General features: G+C 38.5%; 1 protein-coding gene across 2 annotated transcripts in view; it reads right to left on the bottom strand.

Annotated features, from left to right (window-relative positions):
• Window positions 1-14: 14 nt before the first annotated feature.
• ryr2b (ryanodine receptor 2b (cardiac)) overlaps window positions 15-27994 on the bottom strand; it is an 87639-nt gene continuing 59659 nt past the window's right edge. For both annotated transcript variants that reach the window (XM_088086955.1, XM_088086956.1), the window contains exons 73-104: window positions 27890-27952; window positions 26740-26868; window positions 25866-25978; window positions 25447-25543; window positions 23300-23430; window positions 22232-22283; window positions 22035-22088; window positions 21689-21788; window positions 21341-21420; window positions 20107-20183; window positions 19901-19974; window positions 19539-19619; window positions 19224-19312; window positions 19000-19128; window positions 17551-17655; window positions 16894-16975; window positions 15506-16794; window positions 15327-15397; window positions 14597-14741; window positions 14350-14436; window positions 13191-13403; window positions 12817-12947; window positions 12558-12600; window positions 10959-11095; window positions 9221-9281; window positions 8702-8848; window positions 8370-8504; window positions 7125-7281; window positions 6748-6812; window positions 4205-4305; window positions 3235-3286; window positions 15-2238 (exon numbers count right to left, since the gene is read on the bottom strand). In XM_088086955.1, the coding sequence (XP_087943081.1) occupies window positions 2143-2238; window positions 3235-3286; window positions 4205-4305; window positions 6748-6812; window positions 7125-7281; window positions 8370-8504; window positions 8702-8848; window positions 9221-9281; window positions 10959-11095; window positions 12558-12600; window positions 12817-12947; window positions 13191-13403; window positions 14350-14436; window positions 14597-14741; window positions 15327-15397; window positions 15506-16794; window positions 16894-16975; window positions 17551-17655; window positions 19000-19128; window positions 19224-19312; window positions 19539-19619; window positions 19901-19974; window positions 20107-20183; window positions 21341-21420; window positions 21689-21788; window positions 22035-22088; window positions 22232-22283; window positions 23300-23430; window positions 25447-25543; window positions 25866-25978; window positions 26740-26868; window positions 27890-27952 (4386 nt within the window). In that variant the 3' untranslated portion in view covers window positions 15-2142. The remainder of the gene's footprint in view (window positions 2239-3234; window positions 3287-4204; window positions 4306-6747; window positions 6813-7124; window positions 7282-8369; window positions 8505-8701; window positions 8849-9220; window positions 9282-10958; window positions 11096-12557; window positions 12601-12816; window positions 12948-13190; window positions 13404-14349; window positions 14437-14596; window positions 14742-15326; window positions 15398-15505; window positions 16795-16893; window positions 16976-17550; window positions 17656-18999; window positions 19129-19223; window positions 19313-19538; window positions 19620-19900; window positions 19975-20106; window positions 20184-21340; window positions 21421-21688; window positions 21789-22034; window positions 22089-22231; window positions 22284-23299; window positions 23431-25446; window positions 25544-25865; window positions 25979-26739; window positions 26869-27889; window positions 27953-27994) is intronic.

The following is a 27994-nucleotide window of genomic DNA, read 5'->3' as shown; positions in this document are numbered from 1 at the left end:
ATCTTGAACAGGGATACTATTTAAGGTGCTTTTATTTATGGAGAATAGTGAAATGAAATTGAGTTCCTTAAGAAAAATGCTTTTGTCATTAGATGTATTTGTACAAGTGAGATTCTGTTTCTCCTTCATTTATAGACACAATACTCATTAAAAAAAATTGACAACATGGTCAAAACAATCTGAATGTCTACTGGTAATTTAACCTCACATATAAATAACCTAATTCACCCTGTATATACTGTATAGAAACTCAAATAGCTTCTGAACCACAGAAACATAAACATACACCAATTAGCCAAAACATTAAAACCACTGACAGGTAAAGTGAGTAACATTGATCATCTCATTACAACGCAATATTCTGCTGGGAAACTGTGGGTCCTGGCATCCATGTGGATGCCACTTGACACACACCACCTAAACATTGTTCTGCTAGCTCCCCCAACAAAACAATGCACCACATCACATCAAAAAGAAACGCTCAGGAATCACCCAAGGAATTGGACAGAGAGTTTAAGGCTTCAACCTGGTCTCCAAATCCCAATCTCAGCGAGCAGTCGAGGAACATGCCAGTCACCCAGAGCTACCCCCAATCTCCCTTGTGTGTGTGTGCTGGACTTTGGTGGTGGATCCTGTGAGTCTTCCGGGTTGTGAGGTGGGTACCAGCACGACCCACAAATGGGTCAAGACACTGATGCTGCACTTTTGCCGTAATGCTTACACTGCCGGCTGCAGCACCCTCACTAAATACTACACCAAATCTCAAAAACTAATGCTGCTCCCATTACTCACTTACACACAAAAACATGAAAAAATAGGGTCCATGTTGAAAAATACTGGAGTATTCATTTAAATCACCTGAAACATCAGGGATGTCTCACACACTGTAGATCAACAATTTCATGAAAACGTTGATCAGACATAGTGATAACAATTTATATCTGTCTAGCTCTTTCAGTGGGGAAAGAAGTTAGCAAAATAGCTGTTTATTTTAAAAAATATAATCTAAAACTTTTCAATTTCTCAGGATAAAAGCAAGAGTGAAAACCTTTTTTTTGGATCCTCCGGTGAGTTATAGCCATGCTTGCAAGTCATGACTTAAAAGCAACATGAATACATATTAGAAGAAGACTTGTGTAAGCCCAGCATTCGACCTTTACATAATGAGGACAATATCGGTAGGTGTCCCTCCCACGACCGTCATCCCGCTGTTCAGCTCACAGCGCACACACGCACACTCTGTTCAAGTTTTTAACAGTTTAACAAAACTCGCCATTTTCCTTTAGCCAATGAGTTATACCCACAGATTCCCCAAAGACTTTACTGTCCGCTGGAGACAGCAGCCAATCGCGTCGTTAAGCTTGGTGATCCGCTTCCATGGCAATATTTTGACCTGAGCACCAGGGAAACCTGCTGGCGTGCTACACAGTGGTTGATAATGATGAGGGAAAAGAGGTGAAGCTGTGGAAGGAGAAGAGAGTGGAAGGAAAAAAAAGAACAAAAGCAAGGACAGGAGGAGGAGAAGGATCCTGGAGAGATGAGCACAACAGACAAGAAGAGAGAGCATGAAGAAACAGGGAAGAGGAGGGTAAACAGAACAAATGCCAGAGGGAGAGTGTTTATCTGCATGTCACACAGGGGGAAAGGGATGGTAGGCTGTGATTAGAAAGACAAATCACTTCATTCAGAAAACATAAGCTTTACAGACACGTGCAAATTCAGTGCCATCAAACTGAATTTGCACTGTAAGCTTTGACTGCTTGAGATAATGATGTAGAAGTAGTACAGTAGTGGTAGTATTGTTGTGGCCTCAAGGAACTACAGAAATGAGACTCCCAAAACAAACAGCACATTATTTTTGCATCTGAACATAAACAAGTGGTCTTTATTCTTTAGTTTCCAAATAATTTAATCTATATAATTTAGAAATCGGATGTGCATAGTTTCCAAATAATTTAACCTATATAATTTAGAAATCGGATGTGCATAAATATGAACTATGTGTACTTTGTGGGAAAATCAGTCCAAAATCAATAGTGCACACAAAATTCAAGGTAATTTAGTGAGTCCAAGGGCATCAATCAAGATGGCTTCAGAGCGATGCCATTATTTACGAAGGCCTTAGATCTCTCAGATTTCCTCTCATCCCAGTTGATCCTCATATTGCTTACGGAAACAGTCTCCCACAGGGAAGAATTCCCAGCAACGCTCCTGGTACATTTTCCACACATAGGATTCCTGGCAAAGACAAGAGTAGTAATATATCTCCAAGTCATTAGCTACCCCAAACATATCCGTTCTTTAGTAAAACAGCACTCTAAAACAGTGTCCACAAATAATATTATTATTGTAAGTTTTTCCTACATTTGTCTGCCCGACGGGGAAACCTTTTCCACATTCCACCTAGCAGCTCCCTTTTTAATACGCACCTGAGAATAACACCACACTGAAAGAATACACACCGTATATATCTAGGGATAAGTCCTAGAGCCCAACTCCATTTGGAAATAGCACCCAAAATGTTTCAGGCTGATAAACAATGTAATATTTTCTTCCTTTTATCAATTCAGCAGCATCGCATCCAAAATGAAGTCTGTGCCACAAAGATAAACCCAAATTATTCCAAATAGGAATGGATTTATAACCGTTTAGAATTTAGCATTCCCTCATCTATTCGGATGCACACCCCTTTCATAAATTAAGGTTCACTAAGTGTGAGGCACAATAGCGGAAGAAAAAAACACTTAAAACGCAGTTTCCTGCTGATTTACAGTAGAGCACTTCTCTTTGCTGCTCTAGGCCACAAGTCATTTAAAACATGTTACAGTGAAAAGATAAGACAAGTGAATTAAAATTCTTGCAACTTGAAACCCCCCACTTCAGATTTATAGCTGTAATTTTTCAATGGTTTATAAGTAAAAAGAAAAATCTGAATCATGCGGGGTATGCTTGGCATGTACATTATCATAAAACATGCATGCCAGGACTGATAGGGCTTTTGAGAGACAGAATGAATACAGATTCTGTCTTTCTTGAAAAGGTTACACTACAGCTTTGTCATTGCAATGGCATAAGATAGAATAAATAGGTCAGACAAGGAGAAACAATTGTGGATAAATTAAGGAATGTGGCATTTGACAATTACAGAAGAATTGCCTCCTAGATTTAGAGGTCCACATCTTGTTCTTACTTTGAGTGGATCATGCAATAAAACAGAAGAGATAACTATAATACCTGCCCCGTGTGCTCAGTTTCATCCTTGTTAATAAGATACATCAGAAAAAATCTGCAAGGACACAGAAGAGGAATTCATGTAGCAACTCACATACCTCCAACACAGAAAGTTGTAGCATTTAATTTAGAGTCTGTGCACAAGTCCAGGGATTGTAGTGATTAAGCAAACAGTTGTTAGGTCTTTCAAGCGGAAATACAACAAGCGATTACAGCTCTATTTCGGCAATCAGGTTATTTACTTTAATTCTTGCAAATGTTTGATGGTTGCTGAGAAGAACAAAGCAATGAATAATGATTTCAGTCTGTAGATCTTTTCAGTTAAGCTTATAATATCACATGAAGGACCAGCATACAAACAGAGACATGAACAGTGTCTTGGGATGCAAACAAATTGAGCAATCCATATTTGCATACTTGTATTTGCATATTTGCTATTTCTAATGTGGCAACAGTGCAGAGTGCACAGTGCAACACCTTCCAAATAACCATTTTTACCCAACCACATAGCAGCCATCTGAAGTGTTTGTTTTTTTATGTGGCACTGTTGCATTTCCACCAAGCATAGTGTCATGAAAAATGTTAACTGATGCACCTATTAGTAAACTACTGATAAATATGAAACAAGACAGTGGTTTGAATCTAAATTATAAATGCAGATGCTGAGGGGTCCGTCGAGGATAACACTGCTGTTATTGTTTTAAACCTAGAACAAGTCTAAAGCCAAACAGAACAGCAGTTAAACAGCAAAGTAGATGAATTATCAACCAAAAATAACACCGATAGAAATGTCATTTTTTTGGTTTCTTGTAGAGATTTAGTGATGGTGGAGCATGCAGAATATTTATGCTTCACTGCATCTGTGAAAGGTAACATCACAAACGCCTTTTAGCAGCAACACAAATTGTGAGTTTTAGTATTTGCAAAATAATTAGGTCCAGACATGAAAGTGGTGAGCACTGAATCAACTCACAGATAGTTGGCCAAGTTGTGCTCCTGTAGCGTGTGAGTCTCAAAGCCATGAGGGACCGTATCAAAGTATTCACTTCCTATTCCACATATAAAACATTTGGTCTGCGGGAGGAAAGATGTGAGACATGTAATGATTCATGAAACACGCTCCGACAAACATGACATTCTCTGGAGTATATTAGAAAAAATAACCTCAGACCCAGAGACCATTTTAGTGCTTAAGATGTTTCTCTGTAGAAAAGTACTCAAAGGATGCCCACAAAAGGAAAAAGTCTGTAAATAAGAGCAACTAAATACTCCCAAGACTACCCGCTTCCAGGCTTTCATAAGACACAGCGGGGCATATTTGCTGAGGATTTGCATCATTTTTGGGGATACAAAACAGTCCAATTACTTTTGCCCATATTTAATATGTAGCTGTATAAAGACTTTGTGCTGGTAAAATGACAGAAATAAAGGGTTTTTTGGTTAATGCAATATGTTTTTTTCAGGGACTCCTATTTAGCGCTGCAAATTATGGGACGATGGGAGTAGCAGCTAAAACTGATTTATTACTGCCGACTGCAGCAGAGCAATTTGTGTCTAAATAAAACAGTGCAACAAATTTATACTGCTGCCTCTCCCAGATGTGAAATATCTCTGAAAAGCAGCTATAAAACTTGTTTTATTTTTTTTAGACACACAGTGTGAAATCAACTATGTAAAGACTAGATGAATGCACACATCATAGGAAAACAATGGCAATACTATTCTATGCACAGCTGAAAGCTCCTATTCTTCCTTTAGCCATTGAGGTTGGGCATTTCAACAACCAGGAAGAAAACAAAATGTGTGAGTTGTGTAATTTGGGTGACATGAAAAGTGAGGTGCCAATTTCTTTTATATGGTACAAACTATGATGACTTAAAGGAGTTAATGTTACTTTAAATGGCTGAACTTACTCCTGACATGTCCCAATGTTCAGATGACCAAAAGCTAGAATGGCTATTTAATTCTTATGTGTTTAGGTTTGCCAGTTTTGTCAATAAAGCCTGGAAAAGAAGGTGAGATAGATTGTGTTATCCGTGCTTATTTTGATTTTCCACTGCCACACAGTAAATGTGTCTGACTACAAAAAGGATGAATTTGTCGCTTTGCTCTGTTTTTTTCCTTTCCTTTTTTTTTTTATTGTGTTGTCTAAAAATGAGGTACGCTGGACTCTTGTTTGATTTTCTGGTGTCTTTTAAGCCCAGGCTGGGCATTACTGTTTGCATGACATAATGATGAAAAAAATAATTCACTACACTACTTACTAATATAATATTGCTCATGATAACAGCCCCTGCTTGTTTCTATCAAAACATTTTGCTTGAATCCTTTTTCAGTCTGTTTTGCAGTCAACTGCACAGCAGCTCTCTTTTTAACGTGATGTGTATTTTCTATGCAAATGTACAGATACAGATACTATTGTGTGTTTGCCAGTCCAGTGGGAGTGACCATGACAACTACGCATTCAGCAGCATCGCATGTGCGCCCTTTATATTTAGAGGGTAGCTCAGCACTATTAATCTGACCCTATGCTGCCTGTATGTCTCAGTGGTCCTGCCTTTGATCGCCTGCCTCTCCTGCACCTTTGGACTTGTTTGCCTGCTCTGACTACATACGGTTGTCAGCATGCTAATAAAGTCTCTTGTAACCTTTCTTGTCCTTTCCACAGAGTCTGCTTTGGTCCACATCTGCTGCAGCCTTTAAAGGCATAGCTCTGAGGGATGTACAGCATGCACTGAGGCTATGTGGTCATGAAACTCCTCAGGCTCCAAAAAAACAAAAAAATAAATAAAAGCATCACACATTCAGCAACTCTGAGCGATGCAATTTGCAGACTCGTAATTAAGAAGAAATGCACCTTAATTTGTATTCTACTGCATCTCGCCTTCACTCACTAAGCCCCAAATGAACTTTCATTCTCTAACAACACTACAGATGTGTCAGTATGCAAGAGTATGACAAGAGTCAAACAAACTTCAGAGATTTAAAGTTCTGAGCAAATAACGATTGAAACAGTCAACTGAAAATACAGCTAGTGATGCTTATTTTATCCAAAATGTACAATGCAATGTGTGCCAATTATACTTAAATACCAGAGATGTTGGTTTTCCTCAGATTTACATCTCTTTAATTATTATTCAGGAGGAAGAGATAATGGTAGCTTCTCACCGAAGCAAGTGATTCGATCGTTTCATGTGACACAAGCTCCCATTACAAATGAGTCCACCTAATCTACTCGATATTGTACACAGTTATCTCCTCTGACACACGCACGCACGCACGCACGCACGCACGCACGCACGCACATAAATTATATCCGACCTCAAGCTTACTTGGCTTACCTTGACATAAAGTATTTACCCTTTTTGTATCTAAATCTGCACCGCACTGCACACTGTACAACCTTGATATGACACAAAATGTATTTTAATGACTTCATATCAATAGTGTATTTGTCTGTGATGAACTGTGTGCACAAAAGAGAGAGTGTTTGTGAGAAAAAGTGTCAAATCTCACCTCCATATCCTCTTTCACCTGCTCCTGCTGATCACGAAGCTCCCCAAAGGCATCAATTATCAAGCCTGAGAGGAAAAAAAGGACACAATTGTGTGCGTCAGTGTATCTGTCTGTGCACAGGTGTGTGTGTGTGTGTGTGTGTGTGTGTGTGTGTGTGTGTGTGCTTGTCTGTGACTGACAGGTGTCAGTGAAACTTCAGGACTCAGTGGAATAAACAGATACTTGTTCTTCCTCCAATGCCCCATGAAAAATTCATCAAGTGTGTTCTGGTTAAACAAGGGGAATAAAATGTATTTGTGTGGCTCAGCGAAGAACATGTGGCATACATGTTCATTCTGAACTATATTTGTGAAACAGTTTCAGTGAGTGTGACTCACCCTGGATGATGGCCAGGAGGATAACGATGACGAAGAAGAAAAATGTGATGTCGAAGACAATGCGTTCCACCTCAAACTCATCTCCAGCTGGGTCCTCGATCTCGTCACCAATGCCCCCGCCGGCACGAACTCCCACATACATGTGGAACATGTAGCACTGACAAAAAATACATTTCATATTATTGTAAAGTATGCACTGCCACTTTCTCTGTCCCCCTCTGATGAGGGTATGAGGTAAGGGGAGTAAATGTAAAGTATCTAAGACGGACTGGAGTATTGTTTCTCCAAACTCCAAAAACAACAGTGTAAATTGGAAATTCAAGCTTCAAAACAAAATTTATTCAATTCATTTTCATGCCCGTCTTCATGCTAGTTGCTTTTGGGAAGGCATTTAAAAGATTCAAACGGGCTGCATTTTTATAGTTTCACAGAACAGAAGAAGTTTTATTTTAATGAATATTCTACCTCAGACAATATTTCCCCACGAGGAGTTTATGTACGAGTATGAGGCAAGAAGAATTAACATTCTACCTGTCTAGCAAGGACTGTACTGTGCTTTAAAGTGCAGAGGATATTTTTCACAAGTTAGTTGAGCAAAAACAGCATAAAAATTGACTGCTCAACTTTCAAGGAATATTCAAACTTTGAAAGTGGCTTTTTCCATATAAATCCAGACAGAGCCAATACAGAGATGTCTTCTGCTTGTCTTTGGATTCATTTATTTGCCTTTTTTTGCATTACGTTTGTCTAAAAAATGTTGTTGTTTAAATAATGGGAAAGGGGTTGCAAATAACTGCTGCTAAAAGACGAGCATAAACAATAACACAGTGTGTGTGACTGAGGATTCAATGTATTATCCCCGCCTCCTATAATAGTACGGTTTTATTCAAATGCTATCGCTGCCAATCCGCCTGCACATGTGAGTGACAGTGGAGTCCACATTAGAATAGAGCAGGCGGTGGGGTGTTAATATTGTGAATAGCCAAACAAAAAGCTATGCTGAGGCTTGCGGGACTGTTTTCTATCCATGTGTCCATCATTTTATGGAAAACTAAGACAAGAGGCTGTTCTTACTTTTACAATTGGGATCACTGTCAGAATCCTCCTCAACCCCTCTCAATCTGAGGCCGCAGAAAATGAAGTGTGCGCTGTGTTTGTGTGTAGCAGATAAACGCAGAGACATAAGACAGATCGATATATGTGCAGAGACAGGCTCCTATGTGTGCTTGTGTACATTTAACTCACAGTAAGCATGTCATTGCACTTCATGTCACGGACGTCCATGTCGTCGCTCTTGTTGTAAAACTTCCTGAAGAAGTTGAAGGCCACAACGGTGTAGAGATACACCACAACTGCCAACAGGCCCACGGTGAGGACCAACTGACAGACACACACATAATTACAGAGGGACAGACAGAGGCAGATGGGCTTTAATACGCTTCTTCATCTCCGAAAACCCCCAATATAACCCTACAGCGTGAAAGCAAACACCGGGCGCATGCACACTGCACATATGAGCACACATCAAGACAGATGGGTGGCAAATTACAGACAGGCTGACACACATGCAAACACACCTGTTTCCCATTATGTGTGACAGAGGAAAGGATGGTACGTAGCGTCTTGAAACCCATGGCGATGTCCAAAAGGTGGGCAGCGAAGAAGAAATTGTTGTAATGACCCAGAACTGACACGGCCATGTACCAGGCCAAGTATAAGAAGGACTGTGCACACACAAAAGAAGACATACACATACACATAAAAACAGGCAATATAGATCATCAGTAAAGATGAGAGTGAGACAAATGTGTATTTTAGATAAGGAAGAATCACAGGATATTACCAGCGTCACTTCTGCAGCATGTGCAAATGTATCAAACAAAAATCTTAGCACCGTAGAACAAGAGATTAAACAAATGGGATATAGGTCATAAAATATCAGACATGTTTTGCACACACTGCTCGGTCATTTCAAATTATCTGTTAATATAAATTGCAGGAAGTGACACCTTTATCTTGGCTTTGTAGGGGCAATAGGACACAAATAAAACTGTAAAAAGCACAAGCCATTAAATATTAGACACAACAGAACTTACATTGTCAGTGAACACAACTCCTAGTTTCCAGATCTGGTACTTCATGTCAATAGAGTTGAATCTGGAATAAATAGCATCATCAGGCAGATACACGGGGAGAACCGGGAAAAGAAGGCCAAAATGTCCACGGCTAAAATCAGACCTTTGTTGCTACAGTGTCTCTTCTAAAAGAGCCTGTCTGTTATGTGGCTTCATTTCAGAATGTCCTGTTCTTCCTCAAGAACAACATAATGTTCCAGGACCTTTTTTTGTCTGGCCACCCCTATTAGGTAATGCACACATACTCAAAAACACATACACAGCAACAGTAAAATGGCTATTTATAATAGTTTAAGCTATTTATAATGACAGCAGCAACCCAATTGTCTAAAATGTTATTTTAAGATGTTACAAACAAGGCCAAAACAAGAGCTGGGTGTAGTACACAAGCCTGTTGTTTTAATGTTCATCAAAGGGGTCATTTTGAAGTGCACCTCTACAGCAAAATGCATTAGAGCGTTGTTTCCCAACTGGTCCAGTCACTGAGTCCTGATTTTTCCATTAGTTCATTAGTTAGTCATAAGTTCAAGGGTCATTATAAATACACACATATTCAATTTTATAAAAAGAAAATGTCAACAAAACATTGGCTTGGAACTACGGCTGTCAAACAATTAATTTTTAAAATTGCAGAATTTCAATAGTTAATTAATTAATTATAGCATGTTTAATCACATGTTTTCAGTTCAACTATTTTAGGAATCAAATGACAGCAAAAAAACTGCATGGGACTAACATGAAGTTGGCATGTCTGTAAAGAGAAGCTGCCGGTTACCCATGGAACCCATTTCCATTCAAAAATCTTGAGGTCAGAGGTCAAGGGACCCCAGTGAAACGACAGTTTCAGTGCAGTTTGGAGCGTTATTCAGCTCCCTACCTGAGACGCTTGCATGTCATTGTCAGAACCACTGGATCCTTTTTAGGTCTTCTGGTTTCATACCAGTATCATCACCCTAGCTTTAAAACTCTGCTTAGTAAAGCCTGTTAAAGACAGAAATGTGGGCCGACGTTTAACGCATTAAATAAATGAAACACGCTGTGTACGGCCCTTAATTGCATCACCAGCAACATGTTAACACTGACAGCCCTCCTTAGAATACAAAGAAATAAAACATATTGCAAGAACAAACTGAAGCAACACTTCAAAATAGAAACTCTTTGCCAGAAATTCACTATACTTCAAAATATAGTGTTTTTAACAAACTTGACATGTTTAAAATTCACTTGCAGCCCATTCAGAGTGGACCAGCAACCCACTATTGGACTATAACCCATTAGTTGGGAACCACTGCATTAGTGAAAGAGTTGTATCAATGTGTCTGTATGCAAACACACTTGAAGCTATCCTCTAAAGAAGGATGCCACAGTGCTATCATTATTGCAGGCTGCTTTGTGTGTAGACATCAGCTCAGCAGCATACTGTTTTACCTGTCAAAGGCCAGAGTTATTTATTATTTATAACAATGATGTCTATGCTACACTGAAATGAAAACCATGTCCTTTGATGCATCATGCCTCAGTGTATGACAAACATAAACAAGAAAAAAACAACCTTAAATCCTATCCTATTCAACAATCCACCATATCTTTTTGATCCTGAACTGCACACGATGCAAAAAAAGTAACAGACTAGATCGCTGAAGTTTCCCACGAAACCCTTTCAGAATGCAAGATGGCAAGGACTTTTTTTTCTACTCACAGAGCACTCCAGGCAGCGTCTCTCTTGAGCCTTTTTCTTTCTTTTCTCTCAGAGCTGAAGTCTAATGCAGCCTGGTCCAGACCGAGGAGTTCACTAATCTTCTCACAGCCGTAAAAGTCGCCATACTTATCCATCACCTGATGGGCCAAGAAGACAGGTTTACATAAAACAATAGTCTCTTAGGAGCCTTTTCATCTGAATAAAGAATGACAGGAGGTAGCAAGAGGTAAGAGGCTGAATTTTTCTGCACATAATGAGATGGCAGCTTAGTCCTGCTGACAAGATGATGGTGCTGCTTATGATCACTCCTGAACAAAAAGGATTTTCTGATTCCTGTGTTGCAGATATATGATTTTTAGGGGCATAGTGGTTGTGCACCCCACAGAGGGGTGTTGGATGACGATGATGGTTACTCTTGTCTGTGTTATTTTGGGTGCAATCTTACACTATATACATGATTAGTACCGATGTACGCTTATATTTCACTCTTTACCATCCTACTAACATGACCGTAAGTGAAGCTTGGTTAGTAAATATTTACTTCATTTACTCACATCACAGATGCAGAGTTTTCCATTATTGTTATGTTACCATGGCTCAAGAAACTGTCACTTGATTTATTATCTTAACAGAAGAGCCAACCAAAGTCTAGTTGTATTACAAAGCCATTTTGTTATTACAATCAAAAACACTCAACATATAGTACGCAACATCAACAACCTTCAAACTCAAAGGCGGATTAACTGAAGACTTAAAGGCATTATACCATATAGAGTATTTTACTACAGGCTCGTAAAATGATGCAATACATATTATTAAATACTGTGTGGCACTGCTAGACCTAATTTATATGGACAAAGTGGCCAGTGCAGTGCAACAGTGCCCATGCAGAAGTGCCTTAAGATGCAATGCCACTAATGCCCAAACCCCTGGGAAAAGCACCAGACTTTGAGGCCAATTTCACAACATGTGAAATTAAAAATCCAAGATTTGTCACTTGGTGCCATGGGGCCCAAAAATACTGTTTTTGCATTATCAAAGAGACATCTGTAAATAAGTGTACATTTTTTTGAATGTCACAACCCACACAAAATGACAAGTTTTATTATTGGAAATAGATCCATTTGATGATAGAATATGTGTCTTTGCAGGCATTTGAGGACTTTATAATTTCTATGACTGGCTCTCTGGATTTAATGCTTCAGTAAACATTACAGTATTCTAGTTAAATTCAGCAGACCAACTTGTCTTTATGTTTTCTCAAATTTAGTTGAAAAGTCAACTTTATGTCCCCATAAAAGAACAATATGACCAAAAAGACATTTTTTAAACTTTAGGCAAAGAATAATTTCCTTTCATAACACGGGAGACTATCCGAATGAGGAAACTAAAAGTGCTGCACTATCTCTGGAGACAAAACGGTTTTGTAACTGACAGGGGAATAATTACACCTGCCATTAAATGGCTCATTAAATCTCAGTTAGTTTCTTAATGAAGTGTCACTGAGTGAAATATGCACACAATTACATACATCCATAAGCACATTATGAATAGAACATATAATATTTTTACTGAGCAAAATCAAAGCTGCAGTCCTACCTTCCTCTTCACAAATTTATCCCAGTAGTTGCTCGGAAAGGATCTGAAAATAGAAATCGTATTGAAAAATACTTGGAAAGAAAAAAAAAGAAATTTAAAACACACTGACAACTGAAATATTGCTGTAAGTGAAACCTTTTGTACAGCTTGTAGCATGATCATTAATAGGTGCCCACAGCATGTTTCTCAAACTCAAAGAATAAAACATGTTTGATGTTAATATGACATCAGCCAGCTGATTATGTGGCTATGAACATACGGTGTGTTAATGACCAGTCGGTCCCATTGCCCTTTGATGTCCTCCTCAGGGGGTTGCTCTGTCACATACAGCCCGTCAAACTCCAGCCTTCGTGCCACTTCCTTTTCACGTTTGAAGATTACCAGTGGTACCTGTCAATCAAAGGCTCTACGGTGGTCACTGGACTCTTTACATGTCTGGTGTTCAGCTTGCAAAACTTCAAATCTCTGCAATTTAGATTAGTTGTATGAAGCCTATCTTTGTTAGCAATGCACTTAATTGTCAATTCTTTTGTGGTTTTGTAATATACTCTAGGTCTTTTATGATGAAAAGAAACTGATTTGATTGAGTGAAATGAGCTCATTATAAATCTGTACATGCTCGAGCTGGTATACCTTGAGGCAGTAGTATCCGATAATACAACAGAAGGAGATGATTGTGTGAGCTACAGCCAGGAAACGAAGCGCTGGCTCCATGTATCCACTGCTCTCCTCCAGAACAAAATAATCTCTGCCCTCATTGTCGTCAGCAGCAGCTGAGTCCACTTCCTTACTAGTAGCAGATGTTACCACTTCATCTTCTTCTTGTGATGCAGGCAAAGATGCTACCTGGGAAAACATGAAGAGACCAATCTTACCAAAGAGATACAAGCATCCTTTTTAACAAAATATGAGAAGCACATGATAAATGCTAAAGCCGCAATGATTAACTGATAAGCTATCAACTAATAAATTAATTGCCAATTCATTTGATAACTGATTCTTCGGTTTGAGTATTTTCATTGAGGAAAAAAAAGTCAAAATCCTAATTCAAGCTTCATAAATGTGAACTGAAACTGAATATCTTTGGTTTGTGGACAAAACGACATTTGAGGATGTCATCTTAGACACTGGGAAACACTCATCAACATTTTTTACACCATTTTCTGACATCTTATAGACCAAATTAATCAAGAAAAAAATTGGCAGTGAAAATAATTGTAAGTTGCATTCCTAAATGCAATGCAGTTTGACCGTAACAAACTAAAAAAAACATAAATCAGCTTCTCTTTCACACAGTCACCGGTTTACAAGATATGTTGAAAACACTCTTACAGATAAATATCTGCTTTTAAAATGTTATTTTGGTAAAAGTAAAAGAGTATTAGTAGAAAAATGTACTACAAATATCAAACACTACAGTTTCTGTTTTGCAGAAAAATGGCCCAAGCATGCATTATAATATTATCATTACTGATGTCTTGTTGTGTACGTAGCATTGCATGCATTAGACTGGTCTGGATTTCTAACATTATATGTGACGATCCAATGTTTTGTTTGTAAAATACTCTCTAGAGTAACAAGTTGTCCAATAAATGTATTGAAGAATGAAGCGTAATACTTCCATCTAAAATGTAGTGTAGTTGAAGTACAAAGAAGCATAAAATGATAATATTGAAGTACCTAAAATTGTCCTTAAGTACGGCCCTTGAGTAAATGCACTCGATTATATTCAAGTTTTAATACCACTGCAAAATGTAATGCATCTGAATTTCTCTCACAAGCAAACTCTCACCTTGTAGAAGAGGAGGATGAAGTTGATTGCAAAGGCGACAAACAGAGCCAGTAAGCGCATATTATAAAAATTCCTTGCAAAGTAGTTCTAGAAGGAAAAAAAGAGAAGAAAATTCACTAATTTTCTGTAAATTTTTAAGCCAGTGTTTGCAAATAGAAGTACCTGTAAGTGTTCTTCTTTATCTGTGTTGTTTGTATATGCATAAGTGCACAAGCATGTGTGAGTGTATTTGTAGTGAGTGTATTACCAGCAGGCTCTTGTTTCGAGTACGTATCATCTCCCAGAGGGCAGAGTGTTGGCTCTCAGGTTCCTCTGACTTATTAGAGCATCTCTTGGTTTTCTGTTCTTCCTCTGCTTTCTCCTTCCCAGTTTTCTCCTCAGATTCCCTCCCTCTGCAAACAGTCCAATCACAAACAGAGAAACGGTCAAAGGTCTTCAATGATGAAATCAAACTTTTAATTTTAATAACTTCAAGATGTCTTTTGATGAAGTGTGACGTCAACATGACAGTGCTTGACATGGTTTTTATTGGTTTTAGATCCACCATGCACTGTCACAACAACCAAGTGCATTGTAATGTAATGTAATTAATTACTTTTTTATTACTTTTTCTACTTTAAAGGAGCAATTTGTCCTAAAATAAAAAATAAATTTCTTATCCCTGACCTGTAGTGCTATTTATTAATCTATATTGTTTTAGAGTTAGTTGCCGATTGTCCTGGCTCTGTATTTGGAAAACAAAAAAAGTGGCTCGGATCAAGCCGCACAACAGTGAAGAAGACAGGAGACAGGTTATGGAGGTGTAAAGAGAGAGGCAGTGGTAAATCTCTAAGTATCTGTTTGGGCTTAGAGTTTAAATATCAACAATCTTTCTCCAGAGGCACTGACTCCACCTTTAACTACTTCAGCTTCTAAAACTTAGGCTGTTATGAGAGAGTTGCCTCTTTGAGGATGAATGGGGGAAGCAAAACACTCACTTTATGTTCTCTGATTCAGGTGTTGTCTCATCTTCTGTTTTTTCCTCTGTGGCAGTCTGAGCCTTAAGTTGCTGTCAGTAAAATTCATGAGGAAATTAAAAATTAATGAGAATCAGTTAAGTATCAAAGAAAATGATACTGAGGGAAACTTGGGAGAAATACAACAAAATAACCCATACCGTCCTCTGATGCTTCTCAGAAAAATCAGCGGTGGCAATTGTTTTGGAGGTTTTGTTGAACAGGTCGGTCAGACTGGCAGTGAGATCTCGTGTTATAAGTTTGTATTGACCTCCATCCTTTTTCAGTTTAAGACCAAATATGTCTGACAGTACATCCACCTCCCTTAGGGAGGTCACAGCTGCCACATGCCCCATCTCCCTCAATTCTCTCTGGGAAGAGAAACTGGCTGAGTACCTCCTCAGCCGATCCACACCACTTGGCACCTCCATGACCTCATCAAGAGTTGGCTCTAGCATCCCACCGAGCAAGTCTGACATCCTCATTCTTTTGGCTCCCTCTATGAGCCCGCCATTAACAAAGGCTATGTACAGTACATACAAGATGCTGCGAATAGCAAAACAAATACAGCGGACCTGAGCCATAAAAATGAATCTCAGGAAGAACAAAGCAGCCATGAGGATATCCTTCAGAGTCATCTTCATCATTGTCTTCAGGTTTTTGACAGAAATCAGAGATATCAACAATAACAACCACTGACACATGAAGAACATTCCTTTGTTGTCCAGAACTTCTTCTTTACTCTTTTCCTCTTCGCCTTTGTCGGCATACCTCTCCCCGGTGTCAGAGCCAGATATCTGTGCTGCCAGCTGCATCTCAAAGATGGTATCCTCACAGAAGTTGACAAACATCTCCATTTTCTCCTTCTCTCCACCCTCGTTGACCACATCAAAAATAAACTGCCTCTTGGACTCTTTGACCTGAGGCTTCTCCCACTGTGTGCGGCTGGATTCACTAATTTCGAAGTAAACGCGTTCTATGCGCTTCCCGCTGCCGAGGATCTCAATACGTCCTAGATAAGGCTGGAAATAAGTCAAGATGCACTCTGCCAGTTCCAAGAATGTCATAAGTCTCAAATCGTTGGGCATGTGTTCGGACAAATTGGTGAGGAGAACAGCGATACTGAAGCCTATGTCTTTGGCTGGCTCGTGGAAGCGATCCACAAAGGCCTCATAATCCAAAATATCACTGTCGTCGGTCTTTATGCAGGAGAGGAGGAAGTGAATCTCAGTTTGTGAGAAACGCTTGCAGTTCTCCATGGCTTTCTGGAAGTCCTTTCTGGAGATGCAGCCCTTACGATCAGGGTCGTACTCTCTGAAGGCATCAGAGGAGGTGAGGTCTTTAAGCTTGAGGAACATGTCAAAAAACTTGAGGATCATCTCCACGTTACCTGACGATTCCACCAACATATCCACCATCTGCTTTCCAATAGTCCCATTAACGACAGTACCTACAGGGTAGAGAGACATGCAGAGAATTAAATCCAGAATTAATGATAACTTTAAACCTATTTGTGATCATAAATTGAGAAAAAACTTGGAAATCTTGCCTTCTAACATGGAAAGCAAGAAAACAACCATGTCCTTTTGTAAATCCATGAGCTCCTTTAGAAGCTCAATTTGCCTTGAATCCTGTATATAAGAAAATATATTTAGAGTGACATTTTTAGCAAATAGCATAAAAGTAATTTCATATCTTCCATATTACATATTTACAAGACACATTAGCAGAGGCAGTTTACAATGCGTGCTGCAACAGACTGACAGTATATATTTCGTATTAACATTAGGACTGAAATTACTACTGCTTGGGTAGAAACCCCACAATACACTATTTACTAGAGCAGCGTAAATCTAATGATTTGACAGAATTTTAGAGGGAAATGAGCTCATCAAGTTTCAGTGAATCAAGGATTCAAGGATTTTTGTTGTTATTCTAGCCATGCAATACATGAGAAGAACTAAATAAAGTACTCAGGTCAAGGTGATTATTGAACAATAACATTCTAATAATAAAACACCGGATTAGCAAAAGGTAAGTAAATGAATAAATAAACAGATAGATAAATCAAGTGCAATATGTTAACAGTAACATCCTTAAACCTTAAAAAAAGAGAAATATTTTTATCAAAGTGCCCTGAGAAATAAAGAACGTTGCATAAAATATAATTAAAATCACAATAAAAGTCCCTATTATTGTGCAATACCTGGGAGAGCTTCATCTGCATGTGGGCAAAGACATGGAGGAAACCTACTACTGCGTCCCACAGACGACTGTGAGCTAGACTCTGCTGGTTCCCAGTACACGGGCCCTGGATGAACAAACCGATATTGTGAGCAGCATCATTCTAAGAAACATTTCAACTTTAAGACCAACAATATGTTTTCAGCAGAAGTACGTTAGCAGGAAACAAGAACAGCTGCCATTTATTGCCATATTCCTTGTTTCTGTGTGTTGAGGTCTACTGATCTCAGTCTTTTTTAGGAGTCATAAATCAGCGCCAATCGGGGCGTCTTGGAAGATGCCATATGTGGTGCTATGGTGGCCCATATTACATAATGTAAGCATATGTTGAAACTCTGTCACATGAAAGATGTGAAAGATGTGTGGCATATCCTTTTTTTGTTAAAGCTTGTCATATGCTGTTTTGGGAAAAAAGGTTAGTGTCGTTTTATAAATAGTTAAGAACCAATCCTGTAAGACCTCTGTGAATTTATTAAACTATAACTGATCGCAGCCTCTCTCGCTCTGGTGGGAGAAAGAGGGACAACTTTGTCTCTGCACTCAGGTAGTCTTCCACAATATACTGTCTATCAAATATTTTGTGTATTTATTCCATGAGTTCTCCGTGTTTGCAGGCAATTCCCATCACAGAGCTCACAGAATTAGACATGAAATCCATTGGGGATATCACAAGAACCGATATGTCCGTACCAAAGGAACGCCAAGATTTTAAAAATATGACGGTGCTTGTTTTACTTTCTGACCTGGCAGGGCAGCATTAATGCCTTCATGGCTGCCATTGAATGGCAAAGGAAGCAGAAGCAAACCTACCAACACAGAAAAACAACAACAGCTGCAGTGAAAGCTCTGCCTCAACTCGTCGAAAAGAAAGGTCCAGCGTAATATTTAAATTCTTGGCGATGGGAGCACTGTGTTACAAACTCCAGCAGCATGAGGAGGCGTCTATTCTACACTGAGCACTGCACATTTGGCATTTTTTCTCATAAATGCTGCGACCGTTGCTGTCACGTCACCTTCTTCACCATCCAATTAGAGTGGAGGAGGGACGGGACAAGTAGCCTACCACAAAGACCAACCATCACATCTTACATGCACAAGTGCTGAATGACAACATTTGAGGAGAAATATGTTGATATTTTGCATGCTCTATATCATATGTTTTCTTGCCTACAAAATCTCATGAGAGCACACAGACTGGGACTTTGCATTTAAAGCTGATCAGCAGGCATTAATAATGAAACTTAAATTTAATTCAGTGTAAATGTTTTCAATAAGTATGTTTAAGTACATGGGATTAATTGTTGTTGTTTGGGTTTTTTTTCTTTTATTTAAACTGGGTATTGAGACTTGTGGATTTCTGGTATTGTGACGTGCATTAAAACATTTTAACACGCAGTTGAAACTGACTGACCTGTATGTACTCAGTGAGGGTGTTAAAGACTTGTTTGGCCACTTCAATAGCCTTGAAGAAGTTTTGTTGTCCGTGTTCATCGATCACATCCTTGCCTGAGTAGTACCAGTAGAAGTCACTGATCGACTCCTACAGTGTGGCACAGAAAAACATATTTGTGGTTCATTAGCTTAAATAAGCTATTCTTTGTAAGAAAAAATATTGATAAAAGATTAAAGGTTTACCTGTACTCTCAGTAAATAGTCCACAGTGGTTATAATGATGTTGACAGTGGTGTTGTTGCCTGTTTGTGTTCTCAAGTAATTCTGGAAATCTTAACACATGAAGGAAATAAGAGCATCACAATCCATTTCATCATGTGTAGACAATGTATTTACACAACTAGAGCTAATGTGTTGCATTGTAATTATGAATCAGTGCTTAGCTTTTTATTACCACAATGCGTTACAGTATGTGGTCCTTTTTTCACAAAAAAGCCCTATATCATCTTTTTATACTTTGTGACATTCTGTTAGTGGATACAACATAGGGCAAATAACCTGAGTTGTGTCCTTCACAGAGCAGCTGTAGAAAACGGAATAGGTCACAGGTAACGTCTTTCTCAGGCATCACCTTCTCTCCTGGGAAAATGATTGGGCAACAGAAATAAAAGGATGAAGTGCAAGGAATGGAGTAGGAAAGGTACAACAGAGTAAGAATGTACAGAGAATTCAGAAATAGACCCCGTGGAGGGAGACAGCTGTTGAAAATATGAGAAACTGAGAAAGGCAGAGAAAGAAATAGGATTTGGGAGTGTGAATTTCGTGTATGTTTAAGTCCAAAGATCTCACAGCTGGCTCTTGTGCTAAGACATGGCTCCACAGTAACTGAATCTTTTTTTATTTCCACATGAATACAGTACCTGAGCTCTCGTCCATGGCCATGCCTAATCCTTCTGCTTTGTTCTGCCTCTCAAATGCATTCAGATCCAGAACACTGGATAGCAGAAAACCACACACACACACACACAAAAGGCTTAAAAAAAGCTTTTGCACTCTTATCATTTTGTCTGAAAGCCTTTGTGACATTTGAGAAGACTTGTCAGAGATTGTTCCTACATTCACTCACCTACAGGAGCGCATGAGTCCAGCCACGCTCTGAAAGAAGCCAACATCTCGCTTCTCTCTCAGGTAATCCAGCATTTTCTATCAGACAAAAGCATCAAAGACACGAGCTGATTAATGGAGGAGGATCTTGTCTGAAGCAGAAATGATTAGCTTAGAATTTTTTTTTTTTATTACTGAGAGTTTTGCTGCAGTGCCTATGTGTAAAGGCATCATAAGAAGAATTTGAAAGTGATATGTTCTGAATAGCGAAAAGCTAGAAGAAACTGTTCAAGAAAAGGTCTTTTCTGAATGCGAACAAAAATACTAATGTAGAAAGAGTGCATACCCTCTATGTAAGTGATGAGTTACCACCTAATGTGTCACCATGACATGAAAACACCCATCTCCATTTATTAAAAATATCATCTTGTTTGTTATGCAGCTGCTACAACAGTAGTTCACATCTCTCACATTCCACAACTGTTTGCTGTATACCATATTTTACAGCTTTAATTTTCAGGTTATAGATTGGTAACATATTTATATACTTTATTTAATATGCAGAATTCTTGTGCTTATATTTGATAATCTTTCACTAGAGTGAAATAAATCTAGCTGTTAAATATAGCTGTTGCTTATTTCTTAATGTCACTGATCTTATTTACATATTCTTTATATTAACAGTTGTTCATTTCAACAGTATTTTGTTTTTCTACTTTCTTGATTCCCATAGTACTGAGTTTAAAAATCTTTTTGGCATAAAATACACTGAGCCTCATATTCATTGCCTTGTACTGGTTTCAGCAATGCTAGAACACAGCATAATGTTTATGCAAGACACATTCTGTAATTTTTATTTAAAAACAGGTATCTCTAACAGCCCACAACTGTTTTTTGTGTATCACATTTTACAGCTTTACTTGGCAAGTTGCTGATTAGATATTTGTTGATATATTGTTTTTTAAATACATAATTATTGCACTTATATTTACTTTCTTTTTCACCAGAGTGCAATAAATCTAGCAATCCAATATAACTGCTGCTATTGCTTAGTCACCTAATCAAAGTTACACATTCTTTGTATTTGTGTGTGCTAATTCTAGTATTTTGTGTCATGATGCTAAAATATCTGCCTAAGAGGAAGAATAGCCAATGTAAAGAGATTTGTAAACTGTAAATAAACATATTTTGAGGATCCCAAGAAAAACAAATCAGTTTGTATGATTTGAGGGGAAGAGGCAAATGCAGTATTGTACCTGTTGAACAGTGGCATTCCCTCCGTTGAGAACAGCAATACCCAGCTTCAATGTAGGGGCAATCATGGAGCCCAGGGAGCCTGATGGGATGTGAAACTTACCACAATCAGAAGACGTACAGATACAACTCAAAAAATAACAGACTGCTAAAGCTCATGATGCACATTTTAAGAAGGCACGTAGAAATGCTTTACTTCATCATGACATCATACTAAATCCAGGAGGCAGCTCCTCTTTGGTTCAGTATTCAGCAAAGTATTTTGATAACAACTAAGGACCACACTAACCTCAATACAATTTATTTATTGGAATTAGAATAAAAAAATATTTTGTAAACACATTTCCTACCTTTGGTGGCGCTGATTGTTTGTAGGACCATCTCAGAGGCTCCACGACGATGCAGCCTGGCTTGCTGGTACAGCAACTTCTGTTTCTCCATTTCCTTCTCCTGACCCACAGAAAGGTCAATTTAGAAAGGTATCCCTCTACTTTGTTTTAGAATTATGATAATTACAATATATAAATAAATATGTTATAATATATTTAAGATAAATATAGATTTATCTTCAAAAAATATATATTATTATTACTCCAATGAAAAAAAACAAACAAAAAAAAGGCAAGCCAATTACGACTTAATACTATTGGCAAGAAACACTTTAACTTCTTAAAAAGTAAAAATCCATTTTCTCACTTCAAAGCTTTCAACTTCCTGTTCTTCATCATCATCGTCCTCTCTGTGGCAGCTCTAGGAGAGCAAACATATGACACAGGGTGGTGGAAAACAAAATCAATATGGAAGAGGCACAAATGTACAAACTAACTCTCCTTCACTTTTTGATATATATTTCATGTGACACGCACACAAACATTTAGATACTAGTTCCATACCCTCGCCATAATAGCAGCATAGGACTTATAGAGACCGTCATGTCCAAGCTTACTGTAAAAAGGGAAGGTAGGTAAGATAGTATTAGTGTATATCAAGGTATGGACAGATGCAACATTCTAAAAATAGGCTGTCAATGAAAAGGTGCAGGCCAATCTGTAGCTGGATATATCCACAGATATTCACAGAATTGGAATTCACTTAAATCTCTCATGTACATGACCATCACACTTTCTAGTGCCAGGTGACACATGAAACAATGACGCAACTGCAGGAGACACAAATGCATAGAGGAGAATGTAGCCTACCAACGTTATGTAAAAAAATGACAAATAAATAAAATGTACCTATTTCTGCACAAAATACATAAACTCGAGTATTTATAATGAGCTTTGTCTTTTTCCTTTTGTTATTTTCAAGGTCTGATTTTTCCCCTCAAATTTACAAACTTTCAAAGATTTCAAGGACCCGTGGAAAACCATAGGAAAGTTCACTTGTACAGTCTATGGCTTAAACACGATCCCTTTGATGGATTTAAATGCAGTATCACCTTGATGTTTCTGAAGCAGTGTGCATATCTAGAGTGTGACCACTTCATTAAGGCTACCCAGTGGCATTGTGCACTTGTATTGACCGCACCAGTATACCTGGCTGATTTGATCACATCTCTGTGGTGACTTCACAAATGAGAGTGCCCTTCCAGTGCTAATGTCTTTACGCTCACATGGGGAGAAATTGTTAATTTAATATTATTCTCTCAGAAGGCAAGTGAGTCTCTGAATATCATGAGAATATCACAGCAATACAACAACAGTATTGGTAGACCAAACCATGAATGACTACAAAGAAAACTACAGCACAAACATTTCTGCAGAATGACAAAGAATTCAAACATATTGCAGATTTTACACTTTCAGAAAACAGATGTTGGACAGAGTAGAAATCATGCTTCTGACAAACCCAAATTGACATTCTTGGTGATGGGTTAGCACAATAATATAAGTAGAACAAGGTTTTTACTGCATGTGATCTTTCAGAGGGAACACACAGACACACACACATACACACACCTCCTCTCCGTCAGGGCGCTTCGACTGAAGAGTGTAATGAGTTGTAGGAGGGGATCGATTGGTTTGGCACCATCTTCCACATCCTTTTCTTCCTCTCTGTCACCTCCACACAGCTCCATCACTTCTCTCCTCTGCAGTCCAGAGACAGAGAGCAAAGCCACTAGTTTGTCTTTTAAATAATGTCCATTAACAGCCTTTGCTGATTGACTTTAATTTACTCCCTGCAGGTTAGCTCTGTTGCAAACAATCTTTATTTGGAACTTTTGCTGAATAAACAAATAATCAAAATGCCTTGATGTTTTAACGTAGCCAGAGGGCTACTTGGTTGATCATGCCAGGAGCACTTGCTTGTCTCAAGAGTCTAATGCCAGAAACACACTGGCTGCATGAGCTGTGTGTGACAGCAACCTCACTGAACTGCAGCGTGTTTGTTGCTTGTGGTGTTCACACTGGTGGTGCAGTGTTGTGGCTGTGATGCTTCTGCAGGGCTGCCTGCTGCTATGAGTACTGTATTTCGACATTTATAAGCGCAAATTCCACTTATTTCTGAAGTTGTGCAAGCTCCTGCATTGTCAACAACAGGATCGTGCAAACACTTCAAAATAAAATGCCTTGTGTCAATAACTGATGGGATTCTGTTGAAAGAAATGTTATAAATGGGAGCAGGAAAGTTTGAGTAAAGCTCTTTGTGTTTCCTTACTTCTTACATATAGAGTCAATATAATTATCAAAATGCCACTCTCACTATTTCTGTTGACAACAGCACACGGAAAAAATCAGCGAGCCACCGTTTCTCTAGATGTGCCGCAGCTGACAAGCAGCTGAGACGCGCCTGACAAGCATTGCTCATGGAGGCAGTGTGACTGCTCTGACTTGTTAACACAGGCACCGAAAAAAAAAAACATGTTCCACGACGCTAACGCACTGCTGGCACAGCCAATGTGTTCCCGGCATAGCCAGTACTGTGAATGGCTCATTAAACCAGCGCAGTGCAATTCGTGCAGTAAAAGGCACAGGCAACACAGGCAACACTTCCTCTCAGTTGTAACAGCTCCATCATACCGATATCCTGTCCAAATTCTATACAGCAGAACTGTAAATGTACAGTATGTATATGTATAGAAATCCAAACTATTATATGGATGTCAGTTATTGAGCCATGACAAAGGCCAAAATGTGACCTGCAACCGAACCTTTTAACCTAACCCATTGTCGGAAAGGCCATGTGATTTGCAGCACCTATGCATCCGTTAAGAGGAGTCACAGGTCAATGAGGGTTTGAAACGGTCAATAAAAAAAGGTTTTTCCAAAATTGTGAATCCACAAGACATTCTTGAGCATACAGTTGTAAATTTGCGCAAAATATATTACGCCGATGGGTCCAGTACTTTGCGAGATTAGCTGCAAGCACACATTTACACACCCGCATGTGCAAGTGCACGCACACACACATGATCCCCTCTTCCAGGCTTATGCCTGCCGTAGATAATGAGGTATACTCAAATATGCACATTCAATTTTCTTGGGAGTGATATTGACTAAATTGCAATGGTGCTGAGACGACTCTAATAATCGAAAAAGTATTTCATCTTTGGAAAATACATTAAGATTTTTCATTCTTTAGTTTCCAAACTGGAAGAGAGCAGTGGCTTATAGATACAGTTTGACTGACAACTATTGGAGGGCATAATTTTCTATTCCTACAAAATGGTAAAGAATTTTAATTTAATGTACAGTGTACTGCAAAAAGAAGCAAACTATACTGAATCTGGTGCAGCAAAGTAGGTGGAATTAGTATGCAGCCTAGAGGATGTGCTGCCTGAAAAGCTCAACAGAGGGTAAAAAAATGCCCTTGCAGGTCATTATCTGAACTGCCTGGGTGCCTTGGTCTAGGTAATCTAATGTACAGCATAGTATCTGTGTTGCATGTTGAACATAGTCAAGGGTGCAATAAACAAATTAAATAAATTACCCAAATAAACAAATTATTCGTAAGCAATTATGGGCCATATTTGAGGGACATTCATATTCATGATAATTAAAAAAATATAGATGGAGGACGTAATTTAAAATTGAGGCCTGTTGTCACTCTTGTATGCTACAGATTTATTTCAAACTACTTATGTCAACATGGCTTTACCACTCACAGCCAAATCCTCCACAAGCTTCTCCTCAAAGCTGTTGTCCTCAGCTGATATCCAGGATTTATTGTAGCCTTGGAGGAACAGGTTGACAGCCCTGTGCCTGGGGAGGAAGAGGACAGGGTGAGGAGACAACAAGAAATTTGCATTTGCATTGAAAATGCAAATAAGAGGTTGAAAACTGGCTGCATGGAATGACACTATCAAACTATAGAATATCTCAGATTAGACCCACTATTAATCGAGGCCTCTTACACCTACTCTAGGTGATGATTGTTGTGTCCACTAAAGACACAGTGAGGAGTGAAGAGTAAGTGAGTCACCAGAGCTGTAATTACCGAGACACGGACATAAAATTACTATTCATACATTACGTACAAACCCCACACAGCTTCAGGGTTTTCATATGTTAAAAATGTTTGTACCTGGGTAAATTGTAGAGGGGAGCCATCCTCAGGCAGGCCACCACCGCTCGTTTCCTCTGTTTGGATAAGACCCTGTGCCACGCAGGCTTTTTATTTCTCTGCGGGTGTTCCACCTGAATGCCAAAGCCAAGATGAATAAAGATGTTACAAAGATAATGTAACAAGGTATTGCACATGAACCTCCAATGACCTGAGGGGTCTCAATGGTAGCTGTTGCAGAGATTCACCTTCATGCGTTTATCATGCATTTATCATACATCAGCACTGAAGGCATTTATTTTGTTACATTCAAAATAAATTAGAGTTTAAAAAAAGAGCACACACGTTAATCCCCTTATCTGCCAGGCCTTGTAAAAAATCCTAACTTTTAATAACCACAGCTCTAAGAAATTACCAAGTACTTGCGCTGTCAGGCACAAAAAAAAGAGACTTTACTCAACATTCCTCTACTCAAAGTCTTATGATGACAAGGACAGGTTGTAAATGGCAAAATGAGCACCCCGAAATAAAAATATATTGTTGCATTCATTGTATTTAAATATTGGCTGTACAGTCACAACAGACACCGCTGCATGTCACAATGCTGCAAATACACTGGTGCATTTACTAGAGATCACTGATACTCAAGTAAGACCCGTGGGCCAAATTTGGCCATTGATAGGGTGCCAGGTGACCTCCCAACCATTTTCTGATTCACAATTAAAAATGCGATTCACACTGGGAATAGTTTTTGTACTCCTAGTATACATAAGGTGCCAGAGTGCATAAAACAGCATCAAAACAGAGCTTGTTTATCAAAAAAAGCGACATTGGAGGTAGATATTAAATAAAGGCTAAAACAGACGGCAAACTTTAGATTGCCTTAAAAGCTCACCTGGTCCAGGTAATAAAGGATTCTAGCTATTTCCAGTATCCTGTTCGCAGTCCTTTGGACGTCAGTGATGGCCTCTAGCTGACTCGGGTGTTCAGAACAAAGGGTCTCTTGTCTAAAACAGTTTGACACCTGTAAAGAGAAAAGAAACAGAGTCACACTGATTTCTTTTATCCTCTTTCTTCCTTTGTATTTTTAACCATTCAATACAAGATATTTTTTTGAGGGGTCTGCTGGAGAGGTCCTCAATTCAAGGAAAAAAAAAGTATGGCAATGAGAAAAGAAAATCAGGAGCATGAACTTTTAACAGGGCAGAAAGAATGAATGAATGTGCTGGATTTGAAATGCGTGGACTGATAACCATTATTAAAAGAAATTAAGTTGCTGTCCTGAATCTTGCCTTCCTTATTGCCTTTAATTTCCTTGCTTGAATTATCATATGATCCAAAACAACAAAGTTGCCTATTTCACTGGAAATAATTAGTAATTTTCATAAAACCAACAAAGGATGGAGCATAGGCTGTGCAAAATGATCAAATGTTGGCTTAAAAGTTTGTTTATGCTAATGACAAAGCAGAATGTATGCTATTTTTCATTACCGACTTATGAATAAACATTTATCACTGGCTCATAAATAAACAGATATTGCATGCATATTCTGAACAGCATTGTGAGTATGTCACATCGATGTCCCTGGTGAACAATGAGTAACTGAATGAGATTATTAAAAAAAAAAAAAAACAGTTTATGATTTTGAGGACTATGAGAGCATTCTTCAGTTTAATTTACCACACACTTGACGCCTTCCTCAAATTAAATGTCACATGTACTCAGGCATGGCAATGAATATGCAGAATGTCTGAAAAGATATACACTTCATTTGGAATCCAAGGATAGCTCAAATCAATGCCTATCTTACCATTTGCACTTAACTCCTGCTCTTACTAAAGATAGGCTGATAGATATATGAATTCCACAAACCATATCAGTTAACTATGTATTAGGATTTCTTTAATTTTGTAATGCAAGAATCTTGTCTAAGATGTTCATGCCCAAAATAAATAAAAAAAATTGTAATCCTCATGAATGAAAATAGCCCAATACTGTATACATGAGAACATTAGAACACAAAATTAAAAATGGCAGCATTTACGTGACTCTGACGATGTGTAAGACGGTTGTAAACATGCTCTCGAATCTCATCTTCTGTCTTCTTCTGTGAAAAGCAAACAAAGACCAACAATAAATACATAAATAT

Source organism: Plectropomus leopardus, chromosome 13 (genome assembly GCF_026936395.1).
Source record: "Plectropomus leopardus strain MGB_pleo_1.0 chromosome 13, ASM2693639v1, whole genome shotgun sequence".
Classification (NCBI taxonomy): domain Eukaryota; kingdom Metazoa; phylum Chordata; class Actinopteri; order Perciformes; family Serranidae; genus Plectropomus; species Plectropomus leopardus.
This window is presented reverse-complemented; position numbering and strand designations above follow the sequence as displayed.